Below are 12,794 nucleotides of genomic sequence, written 5' to 3' on the forward strand. Positions count from 1 at the left end.
TTTGCGGGGAACCCCTTCCTTTGGTGCCCGTGGATTTCGGCCAAGGGGATTTCCCACCATTCCCACAATGCAACAGTTTGTGTATGGTTGTTAGGCAACCACAGGTGCTTTCACTTAGACCAGAATGGTTGATCATACGAACGTAATTTAATAATAAATGAGGATTGGTGGTGTAAACTGCAAGATGGAGAGGAAAACTGGACATTTACCCGTGGATGTCAAGCTAGCAGTCGATTCGTTGGTTTGGGTGAAGGTATAGTGCAGAAATACATCACCGATCGAGCCGTGAACTAACTTCCTTGTTTCCTCAGCATACGAAATAATCACTGTTGGTAGTTCCAGTCACATGATTCGTGGTATCAGTAGGATGTACACTGGTTCTGATTTTCTCTGCGTTTTGAATATACTGTATATTACACAGTATATACGCAGGGATATGCATTCATATTCTCTCATTTAGCAGATAATGTTTGCTGTTTAACACTGCAGTCCGCAATATTCCAGTGACATGGCGGTGGTGTGTAAACAATCGAGTCTGGACCTGACAATCCAGTGACCAACAGCATGAGCATCCACCTGCATGACTGGGATACGATGACATGTGTCTGTCAAGCCCGCAAGCCTGACCACCCGAGCCCAATGGTCGCCTCAAAACGACAGTTACAGGCATAGTAACGCTCCATATACATTCTAGGATCAAGATGCTGTTTTTGTGATGCGACTGTGTTAGTCATATACATTTCTATTTAAATTTTCTTCACAATAAGAAATAACGTTCCCTCGGATTTTCTGCTTGTTACTGTTGATACGAAATTTTACGACATGCAATATTTCTGTACAGATCGTCGGGATAGGCAGCACTGCTGTTGGCAAGACGTGTCTAATTAAACACTTCTGTGAAAGCAAGGTAAGACTATTCTACACTATGGTTGGTCAACATTTCAATCTGGATCTTGGCGAGTAAATAAGGATGCACAGAACGTCATGGAATAATTTTGCACTTCAGCCTAATAACGGTAGAATTCTGCATTGAAACGTTGCTGAATACATAAGCCAGATTTTTTAAATAACTTGCTAACTATAATGGTGCATATTTTCCTGCTCTAGTTAGTTGAAAAACCACTAAGTGTAAACACGTTGCCATGATTGTATATCTGAGACACAGCATTAGCATTACTATTGTTCTTTCAAATAAAATGAGCACAAACATGAACACCCATTAACAAACTCTTACGTTGAACTTTGAACTTTTGTGATAGGAGTATGTTGTAGTATCGGTTCTCCATATTTATTACGCTATAACCAAATACATGGCAACTGATTTCTTACGGTCTTTCAGTTATTCGAAAGTTCAGTGAAAACGTAAAAAATAGAGAAGTAACCCATAAGATAACTGACTGTTTCATTGAATATTTTCGATCTCTTTCCAAGGTATACACGTGTATATACTTTATTGCTGTTTATGTATTTACATTATAATTCTGTGTTTAATACTAAGAATAAAAAAATATTCGTAGGCCTAAAAATGATAAGAATTGAGTATGAGTGTACATACCAAATTTAATGACACGTACAACTACAAGCTATCAGCATTTCATAGAACTCATGAAGTAGGAAAATTGGATCTTTAAAAAGATACCATTTTTCAAAGTCCTTTCTTTCCTTTTTGCACAATTGATACACACGTCTTCATAATAATGTCATGTTTATGTCCAGGAGGGAAAGACACGTGCACGAGAGGTCAGTATATAGAAAGGTTAAACACGTCATGTGACACTGTCTTTTTGTAACATTCACGCGAAAAACAAGGTTATCGTTGCATCATGTGTCCGCAGAATTGAACCGCACCGTTTGTATTTTTGCAGCAATATTTCATGCAAACACGTGTTTTTTTCGGCAATTTTCTGTATGATGTGGATAACACGCACATTATGATTTTTTAAAACTGCTTTCTTCTACAATCGGTATAAAAACAGATAACTGAGATACAAAAAAAAATCGTGATAAATGATAAAGGTCACGCATTCTCGTTTGCAAGGAAAACGACTGCAACCGTTTTTGCGTTTATTAAAAATTATTGATGTTTTTAAATGAACTCATTGTGTAGAAGGATATATCACCAGCCAACTAAACAAGTTGACTCATAACTGTACAATGTAGAGAAGGCATCAGGAGAACAGTAAGTGCGAGAGTACCTGTAGGTTTAGATTAATATATATAGATGCTCCTTATGTAACATCTGTTATATTGCATGGAATTACGCTTTCGATTTTAGAACTTTTTGTCGAGTAATATTCGAGATTCGAACCCACACTCTCAGTGTGAAGTTTCAAACTTCTGGGTACAATTTAGACATGATAATCAGCACAGTCACCGATGCTTCTAGGTGCTACATTTTGTACTTTACTTGAAAGTGTCATCCAAAATATAACATGTTGCATTTGAACAGTCTCTGAAAGAGAATGGGAGTTTTAGATATTTCCCACTAGCCGATTGTAAGTTTAATCCTTACAGCGGAACTAACTATTGTGTAATTATTTAACAGGCCACAATAGCACCAGACAGCCAGGATGGCCAGGTACTCTTGAGGGGCGGTCAGGCGTTATAAGGCTGAGGGACCCATTGAATTGAGGGGAACCAGGGGAGGGTCATCAAAAACAAAACCACACGCCTAATGAAAAAAAACCCCACACGATCCAATGCAGAAACTGACGATTGATTTATATCAAAACCCACTGAAATCAAAGCAACGAATGGCGTATTTACTCATACACTAGGGTGAACGTAAAGATTGTAGCTGATAAGTAAAAAATAAGGTATATCAAGGATTATCAAGTGTATTAATCTCCATTATTTTATTTTTAATACACTGGGTCCATTAGCCTACATTTTTACGGTTGATTTTCTGTCTACTTATGCAGAGACTTAGCACATGTTTTCTATCGCACATATCTGTAATTTGATTGGATGGAAAGTTTTGACGTCGCATGTTTCGAGTCGGACTAAAAGAGAAGCTCTGTAAGCGAAAGAAGTCGAAGTATTTGTCATAGAAGAATGGGGACATGATACACCGGACTAGCGAAGGTGGACAAGATCTTACTAGGAACTTAATACATCCACAGCCTCAAATTCACACTCAAACCACACCCTCACCCCCAGCCCCATAATAAATGACCGGCCCCTCAAGTAGGATAGTTGTTCATGGTTCTCAGTGTGGGATATGATGGAAACGGAACGGCAATGAGCGGGTGTTAGGTTTATCTGATGTACATATTGTACACTTCATTGTCATTGTAAATGATACACACAGTTGTCAGTCCTAACCCTTTGCTCCTTGGTAACTACATTTTGTTAGGTCCTCTGACACGGTATGGTGGAATTTCTCTTATGGAGAATAACGTTCCCAGTTCACCCTTCCGTCGTGCATTTGTATTTAATGACACTCTTAAAGGTAACTATCAAACGGTGCCCAGAAATGTCAAGGTATAATGCAGCATGTGACCAAAGTACGTCACAGATGAATTCTCCTTTTGCATACGATACCTGTTTTGAAACTACCAATAGGGATATTCATATACGCATAGAGCCTCTAAAACGCCATGACAATGGCTTGAGAATCATTTGGGATGATCGTTCACTGGTTACCTTTAATATGGACTTCAGCATAGTACTCAATTCATACTTCCGGGTTCGGAATATTCACACATGGGGAGATGTCTGTGGTTGTAACATTTATAACACTACTGGTTCTTATAGGTTTAACCTTAAACTTACCCCCTTGTTGATGAAGTCTGCAGCAGATAATGTATAACATTCACAGTGGGTTACTGTGTTATGTTCATTTGGGGAAATACGCTGTACAGATCCGAGACTTTATATAAACGTCATGTTTAGTAAAATAATATATATACTTGTCAGTCATGTCGGTAAAATAATGAAAAAAACCCCGGTTTGAATAGAAGTGATGCTTTTGTAGACTTAAGTAAGGTCAACCCTGACATGTTGTAGAAATATATTAGGTTTGTAAACATCGACAGAGTAATTTAGCATAGATATAATATACAGTATATATATAGTAGAACCTATATCTGAGTGAATATTGAGTGTGTATTTTGTAGATAATAGGTCGTATTTCTTTAGAAATGTTTATTTTTTGTTGATGGGGAATATATTCTTCCGATTGAAATGTAATAACAGATCTCAATAACAATTCAATGTGACATGATTGACGTTTTGAGTTAAAACGCGCTTTGTATGTAAGCGTTCATGGGGGTTGAAGTTGTATAGTGTTCGCTATCCACTCCCAAGCGGGTTCGATTCCCCCTTGCATGGGTTTAACATGTGACCTCTACTTATCGCTGTACAGTAACATTATTTGTATCCTGGTATATTCTAGCCATCAAAAGTCTACACTCACTAGTGTAACCACTTACTTCAGTAAACTGTTCTAAACTAGATTTTAAAAAACATTCCACACTGTTTTAGGTACTGCTTACACACTAACCGATGGATTGTAAAACAAATTTGTAACTTTGAAAAGAGTATTGCCATGGGTTCAGAATATGATAAAACTTGGTAAAAATTACACCATAACGCAGCTGTTCACATGCACAGTATTTGCACATGTTTTTCAGCAGTCTGATGCACGATCCTTGTGCAAGTCATCTTCCTAAGGTTTGCAGTTGGTTGTAAGTTCCCCTAAGTTAGTGGTGAAATTAATCTTCTATGTATCCATATGTATATATGTAACATATAGTGAGTGTTTTAAGTGATTCTAAACCTTTGATGAGTAGTGTACGATAAACACTGTTCGGGACAGTTGATGAAAATGTGTACACTCTGTACAGGAGCAGGTAATATGCTACAGATGTGTGTGTTTCTTGTACAGCTTTCTTTGTTTATACAGCTGATGACTATGCGAATACATTACACAAGCCAATATTTCATTTCGTATTTACTTTAGTTAATTATATCAATTATAATACAATTAATGTGATTTTACGTTTTGAACTTTGCAAGTTTAACACCGGGTACCAGCCGACTGTTGGAGTAGACTATGGATTTAAGATACACGAGGTGGAAGGGACCGATCGTAAGTAATGTCCCATTACACAGTCCATCAAACATCTGTTACAGTTTTGTGTGAAATCAAATCATTATATACTCTTTTTGATAACCAAGTGGTTAAAGCGTTCGGCGGTCAGTCTGAAGGCCGCGGGTCGCTTCGTAACGCGAAATGCCACTGTCTATGTAGTCGGCTATTGCAGATCCACGACGAGGAGGAACGATGTGTTTTTCTGGCGGATATAGCGTAAGCTTGTCACTCCGATCCAAGTTCGATTCCACGGTACAATTTGTTAATCCCTGAAGATCCGGATTAGAACTGATCTGCAGTAACCCATGTTTGTCATACAAGGCGACTAACGGGATCGGGTGGTCAGGCCCACTGACTTGGTTGACACATGTCATCGTATCCCAAGTACGTAGATCGATGCTCATGTTATTGAACACTGGATTATCTGGTCCAGACTCGAGATTTCACTGACTGCCGCCATATAGCTGAATGCGGCGTAAAGCCCACTCTCCAAAAGCACAGTATCACTATCTACGCCCCTTGTTCTGATTATATGTGTTTGCACAAATGACTGAATATTGAATAGTCTGTTCTTGAATACAATGAGATATGAACAAAAACGTGCTTACGCTGCTGTTGATATTTATGTGTTTATTCCCCAAGTCCGAGTCCACCTCTGGGATCTGTCTGGCAGTACGGAGTACATGGACGTACGGAACGAGCTCTACGGAGGAACAGATGCCATGTTCTTGGCCTATGACGTCACAAATGCGGCATCGTTCGAAACGCTGGACTCATGGATGCGAGAAGTTAAAAAATATTCATCTGGAACGCCAGAAATCGTCATTGTAGCTAACAAGGTAACAGGATTCAAAACTGCGCTTTAGTTTACATACACACATGAGAGCATTGATCATGCAGGAGTCATGTCGGGGCTCTACGTGGGCCTGGGGTCATGTTTCGATGGTGGTGTTCTGCAAACTGGTGATGACGGCTCGAGAACAGAGATGTCTAACCTGGTCATCCTTAAAGATGGAACGTCTCGCAATCGGGCGGTTATCGAAATGTGGCGACCTTTGAGCGTCTGAGTGAACGAGTTCAGTTTTACGCCACTTTTAGCAATATTCCCGCAATATCAGGCCAGGGGACACGGGAAATGGACTTCACATGTTGTGCCCTTGGAGGGAATCGAACCCAGGCCGTCGGTGTTACTAGCATGTGTGTTTTGCTGACCACAGAATTCAGTCATTTGATTTTCCATGTGTATCTGATTCACGGCTGAAGACACACACAAAGAATAAGTCAGTCATAGCACAGCAAGTTCTTGACACTACATGAATTATATAGGCCACATATCCACGCAAATAGTACATGCTCAAGGCGTGTGTAAACATGCTTATTTACGAAATGTTCCTTTTTCACAGACAGACTTGAAGCAGAAGCGTTGTGTGTCGACAGCTGAAGGTAAAAAGTGGGCTTCTCAGAACAAGATGAGGTAACTCAGCAACATTTCTTATATGTTTTCGGATTTTACCAACCGGACCAAAATGTCATGATATGAAAAATAAACTATTATAATATTCAACTGACAGCACCATCATTGGTGGGCGACAAAAATAAACAAACTGCAGATAACATACCAATATTAAGATATATTTGATCAAATACACTGAATGTAACATATTCCGATACGAATGGTTAAACACCTTACAATGCTGCTGTGAACGTTTTATCTCGGCGTTTGAGTGAGACATGTCTCAAAATGAGACATTTTACTGCGATACCATACCTTGTCACAAACCGTTTGAGACGACATCCGGTCAAAGAAACGTTAAAACTCCATTCACTTACATAATTCCATTTCGATCGATCCAACTGAAACAAAGATAGAAAACAAGAAACGTTCTAAAAGTTTAATAGACTAGTGTCTCATTTCACAAACAAACAAACAAGCAAACAAACTCAAACAAACAAAAACCTCCTTGTGTAGCATCAGCAGAAGATATAATATCCTGTTTCAGATGGGACTGCAGAGTGAGTGAATATAGTTTTACGCCGCTTTTAACAGTATTCCAGCAACATCACGGCAGGGGACACCAGAAATGGGCTTCGTTGTACCCGTTTGGGGAATCGAACCCGAGTCTTTGACGGGACGAGCGAACGCTTTAACAACTGGACTACCACGCCACCTTGGGACTTCTTCAGTACTGTTGTAATATATCGAACCTCGACAAACATAATAATACCATAAAAATGTTCTAAGTGAATGATAGCATGGCAAAAAGCTGAAGAAGACAAATAACACGGAGACTTAATAGGTTGTCCCAACAAAGGGAGAGAAACTCGGTTCCTGTACTGCTTGTGTTCCAATCATCTTCCGAGTCATCAACTTCAGAAGCAACTCTCTTTATTGTATATCACCTGAACTTACATCCTGCTTCAGAGTGGTTTTATACCCACAAAACACATGTCAGTCGGACTTTCATAAAAATGGTGCCACTTAATGTTGTTTTAGTGATATAATACCCAACACATCGACGTATTTCAGCACGTGATTCTTGAACCGTTCACGGCATGACATTTACAAATTACATGTGTCAGTGATCCTGTACTTTTAGTGTAATCTCGGACAGATCTAAAATGACGAGAAATATTCCTATCAAATAACACGCAAGAACGAGTGCTTGTTTGCAACAAGAGAAAGTGACAGCGCTGATACCTGTCGGAGTTTTATACTGACAAGAGCATATACTGTTCGTCAGCCTTTACATCTGTGCTTCTCGTAGTCTTTCATATTAAGCTCATTTATCAAACCCGTCAATACAGCAAGCTACATGATGGAGAAATGCTAGGAAATGCATGCCTGCAAGAAAGACACTGGAATTGTAACTGTAACATGAAAAGTGGTTAAAATGTTTCAATACCCACAGCTTTACACTGTTGAGTATGGTGGCGTATTAGGGTTTGTTCGTGATTATTCGTGCAATTTAATGGTTAGTTTACGTCATGGAAGTGAAATGACAAAATTCCGAATTATCGAAAACAAATTTTTTACAATCGATAATTATTTTCAGTCCTAGTTTCGATCGATTTTCGATTATTTCCGATCATCGGAACATCCATACGTAGCGGAAGCAGAATGTACAGGTCGCTGTCGGCAATCAGTTAGATAGGCACACGGCAAATATTGCCAAGCATCATACACAGACACACGGGTAGGGCGCACACATACCCATGCACACACACATCGACTAGACAGACTGAAAGAGGCAGCAACTCATAGGGAATTAACCCTTTTAGTTTTCTTTATACATTTTGTACTGATATTCATCATCGCTGAACTGAAATTGGACTTAACAAGTGTTAGCTTTGTGTTGTATTATTTTTTCACGCAATATCTCTCCACCTTTCTATGTATTAATTCCAACGTGGAAAGTATCCATGTCGCTGCATCTGGTTTCATTAACCTAGTACAGTGAGACACCTTCGTCTAATAACTGCCTTTGAACATTACTTGCATCCATTTAAGGTGAAATATGACGAGAAACGCCATGCGCCTTGTTGAAATAGAGCTTGGGAACATACAATTTGCGGCAACGTGATTGCCAGCTCCCAGACCCGATGTCGGGAATTTGCTACCAACAGTCATCGGAATCTACAGGCTTGTATAATATGTACTGAAACATACTGGAATTGTACATTTTGATATTGGCTTGATATTGACTTCATATTGGCGTGGTTGGCACAGAGTTTGATTGTCCGGATTATATGAAACGGCAGCTTGAGCAAACTGCCGGGGGTCTCTGATTGCGCAGGTTATTACTTAAGGTAGGATTACTGGGACTAAGAAAAACGTCCAGACTCGCGAGTTTGTGGAGAAACTATCATTTGATTATAACAGTTGTTGGGTCATACATTCAGTACTTGCTTGATAGAGGATTTAGTATTTCTACACCTGCTCGTGGTTAACCAAAAATCAGTAATAATCTTTGAATATTTCTTGCATGTGGTGATTGTTTAACTTAGTACATGTATGTTTTAAACGGTATTAAAATTATGATATGGCATTGATTGACATTCAACAATGAATAAGACATTCGTTGGACATATCGTGTATTCGGCTATAGCGGATAGCTAGTCATATCGAGCGGTCGACTAAAACGAGCTTCTGGATATATCTAGTAGTGGGTTGAAATTTAACTCATATAGCTAGTAGTGGAATATAGCGAGTATTTCTTTTCGGCGAGATCGAATCAGTGTTATTGTATGTATCGAACCCGAGATTACCATCTGATTTTGAAAATCTATGGTTTTTGTGAGTTTAGTTTTACGCCGCTTTAAGCACGTTGGTATCACTGCAGGCAGGTAAGGTCAATGTCAGTTTTGGAATTACCAATTCAAATATTCTACCTAGCTACACGGTGGTATTACAGCAGGCAGGTGAGGTCAATGTCAGCTTGTTGATGCATGTGTTCCTCCATCACACTTGAGCGAGTGAGTGAGATAGTCTGTTTTTACGCCGCTTATGGCAATATTCCAGCAATATCAAGGCGGGGAACACCAGAAATGGGCTTCACACTTTGTACCCACGTGGGGAATGGAACCCGGGTCTTCGGCGTGACGAGCGAATGCTTTTAACCACTAGGCTACCCCTCTGCCCTTGAAAGTCTGGCTACATACGTAGATGACTCCAGTTTGGTGTTACCGTGTTTGATGACACCGGTTTTGATTTAGAAATTAACAAGTAATGTGGCATGCAATGATGTTCTTATTCGCTTCTTATGATGTCAGTCTGTTAGTAATCGTGTCTTGGCAGAGCATCACGCGCATCAATCTCTGCAACAGGAATGCGATGACATTTACCAGTAAAGTTAGCGAGCCTGACCAGCGAGATGGAGGTAGATGATTTTTGGTTTGGTACCGATATGATTCAGAGCTGTAGGCTCCGGGATTCGAAATCCGATCCTGTGACGCCCTCGGGATGCAAATCTGCTTGAATGCTTGACGCTGGTTTAACAAGTCCCCGTGGTACTTAGAAGTCAAATTGAATAACGAATTAACCATAATTCTAAAGTTATTTTAATGACGATAACACTCGCAACGGAAACTTGCGAAGATAACCGAGTCACTTACGTTTCTTTGTTCCAGGTACTACGAGACCTCGGCAGCGACGGGAGAGGGCGTGCTTCAGCTGTTCGGTGATCTGTTACAAGGCATCTACAACAGGAAGGGAGGGGGTAAACCCAACTCCACGTGGTCACAAAAGTGGGAGGCCCAAAGACTGTCTGAACTATGTAGCCCCCTCCCGGACAAGGAAAGGGGAAAGTCGGCTCGGGTATGACCGCTGGTCGTCGAAGACAAGTCCGACATGACCTGATCCGTACAGGAACAAGTGAGTGAGCATGGTGTTGTTTTCAGGGATGAGCAGATTCATAAATGTAGCTGTTGTTGGACATTGTTGTCACGGGTGACGTTTCACATGGATAGACTGATTGGCCACTTGTTGACTGGGGAAAATCAATTATCGACATGTGATCAAATGGACGGGATAGCTGCTAGGCAACTGTTGTTGCTGCTAGGCAACTGTTATAGCTGCTAGATTGGATGGAATCATTGATCGACGGGTGATCAGATGGACGGGATAGCTGCCAGACAACTGATTAAGTGGAATCATATTCGACAGCTGATCTGATGGACTGGATAGCTGCTAGACAACTGATTGGATGGGAACATTGATCGACGGGTGATCAGATGGACGGGATAGCTGCTAGATAACTGATTGGGTGGAATCATTGACAGGAAGCTGATGAGATTGATGGAATCACTAACAACTGCCCAGATGATGGCATTGACCGACAACAGATCAGATGGCGGAATTATCCATTTACAACAGATCCCTGAATCTCAAGTGGTCATGCAGATGGAAGGAATCCTGTTTGTAACGGGGAAATGTGATAACCGACAACCGGCATTGACCGACAACAGATCAGATGGCGGAATTATCCATTTACAACAGATCCCTGAATCTCAAGTGGTCATGCAGATGGAAGGAATCCTGTTTGTAACGGGGAAATGTGATAACCGACAACCGGCATTGACCGACAACAGATCAGATGGCGGAATTATCCATTTACAACAGATCCCTGAATCTCAAGTGGTCATGCAGATGGAAGGAATCCTGTTTGTAACGGGGAAATGTGGTAACCGACAACCGGCATTGACCGACAACAGATCAGATGGCGGAATTATCCATTTACAACAGATCCCTGAATCTCAAGTGGTCATGCAGATGGAAGGAATCCTGTTTGTAACGGGGAAATGTGATAACCGACAACCGGCATTGACCGACAACAGATCAGATGGCGGAATTATCCATTTACAACAGATCCCTGAATCTCAAGTGGTCATGCAGATGGAAGGAATCCTGTTTGTAACGGGGAAATGTGATAACGGAAAATTCTGCCGAAAACCTGCATTATGTGTCATCAACATATCAAAAATTAGAAAGATTGGCATCGATAATTGTCAAGACATAATGATGTATGCATCACCAAACCGATTCATGAGTTATCCCTGGGAGGTGCTAAAACGTCCACTGTGTTCTGTTATCCGTCTAGGCTTCACCGAACCCACACGTTCCTCAATATTGTCTATATGTACAGTGGCTTGCATTTACAGGCAAACATGACACTTGGTAATATCCTCATGTGGTGACCAATATATAGTAGCTACTGGTCTCGCTGACATCTCTGATAAACAAACTTGTGTTGGTCTGATCTCAGACAAATATGGCGGATACGCGTTACTTGAAGTCACATCAACCGATGACTTCAGTCTCTTGAAACCGACTCCCCGCAGCAGAAGTACTCATCGTTCTCTTGTACGGCCTGCGCGGAGAAGCTACTGTGTATGCCCTTGGTAACTCGTATTAAATTTGTAAATTACCTGTTTGAAATGTTTGAAAATAAAATTTTGTTTCTTCTTTGATGGTGATTGGACACATTCAGATAATATCCTACATTGTTGCATGTCACCGAGGACATTTAACGGTACAAATATACCATTCCAAAAATTACAAGATGTTGGATTTACAAGAGTGCAAATGATAAAGCCAAGGACGAGACAGATGGTGAATAGGTAACATCTTCACTACACTTACATGCATAAATATGCACAATGTTACAAGCACCACATTCCAAACTTGAGACAAATTGACAGAAGTCTTTTTGTGAAAAGGAATGGCGCATGTAATGTAATTTTATGGCACACTGCCACGGGTAGACAGTTTACCTGGCCATGGAGAACTCAGAGTGACATGACCGGAACTGGTAGGTAAAGTCAGGCCGCCATATACCAAAATTCACCCTTTACGGGTTTGCTGGGCAGTCCTCTTGACCTTGTTTGAATTGATGGTATTGTCACTGTCTTGGTGCTTCTTCCTTCTCATAGGGATCTGTCAACTTCTCTGGACGCCTCTGGCGCGATATCTTCCTGTGTCAGGGGCTATCTCCTCCTGTGTGGCGCCTGGATTCTAACTCCAAACCGGGATGAAAGTTTGAGTGTGCGAATACTTGTGACGGCACAGATGGTCCGAAAATAGTCGAGGCTAAACCAGGTGTCCGGTGAAGGCACATCTAAACAATGAGCCATACCACTAGGACACGATGACATGCAATCCACCAAGTTGTCGATTTGACCACCCGATCCTCTTTAGACACTT

General features: G+C 40.8%; 1 protein-coding gene across 1 annotated transcript; it reads left to right on the forward strand.

The window, feature by feature from the left end:
• The first annotated feature begins 89 nt into the window (after positions 1–89).
• Positions 90–12,058, forward strand: LOC137298397 (ras-related protein Rab-13-like). The gene is made up of 6 exons (XM_067830655.1): positions 90–253; positions 842–907; positions 5,020–5,092; positions 5,738–5,934; positions 6,499–6,569; positions 10,223–12,058. The coding sequence occupies exons 1-6, from the start codon at positions 158–160 to the stop codon at positions 10,413–10,415; spliced, it is 696 nt and encodes a 231-aa protein (XP_067686756.1). The 5' UTR covers positions 90–157; the 3' UTR covers positions 10,416–12,058.
• Positions 12,059–12,794: the final 736 nt, after the last annotated feature.

The sequence above is a fragment of the Haliotis asinina genome, chromosome 10 (genome assembly GCF_037392515.1).
Source record: "Haliotis asinina isolate JCU_RB_2024 chromosome 10, JCU_Hal_asi_v2, whole genome shotgun sequence".
Lineage (NCBI taxonomy): Eukaryota > Metazoa > Mollusca > Gastropoda > Lepetellida > Haliotidae > Haliotis > Haliotis asinina.

What these genes read in the sequence shown, in the direction of transcription:
- LOC137298397 (XM_067830655.1), top strand. Translation starts at nt 158, where the DNA reads ATGAGGATTGGTGGTGTAAACTGCAAGATGGAGAGGAAAACTGGACAT. An exon ending in CGAGGTGGAAGGGACCGATC is followed by an intron (nt 5,093 to 5,737) that starts GTAAGTAATGTC and finishes TTATTCCCCAAG; the next exon opens with TCCGAGTCCACCTCTGGGAT. An exon ending in GCTTCTCAGAACAAGATGAG is followed by an intron (nt 6,570 to 10,222) that starts GTAACTCAGCAA and finishes TCTTTGTTCCAG; the next exon opens with GTACTACGAGACCTCGGCAG.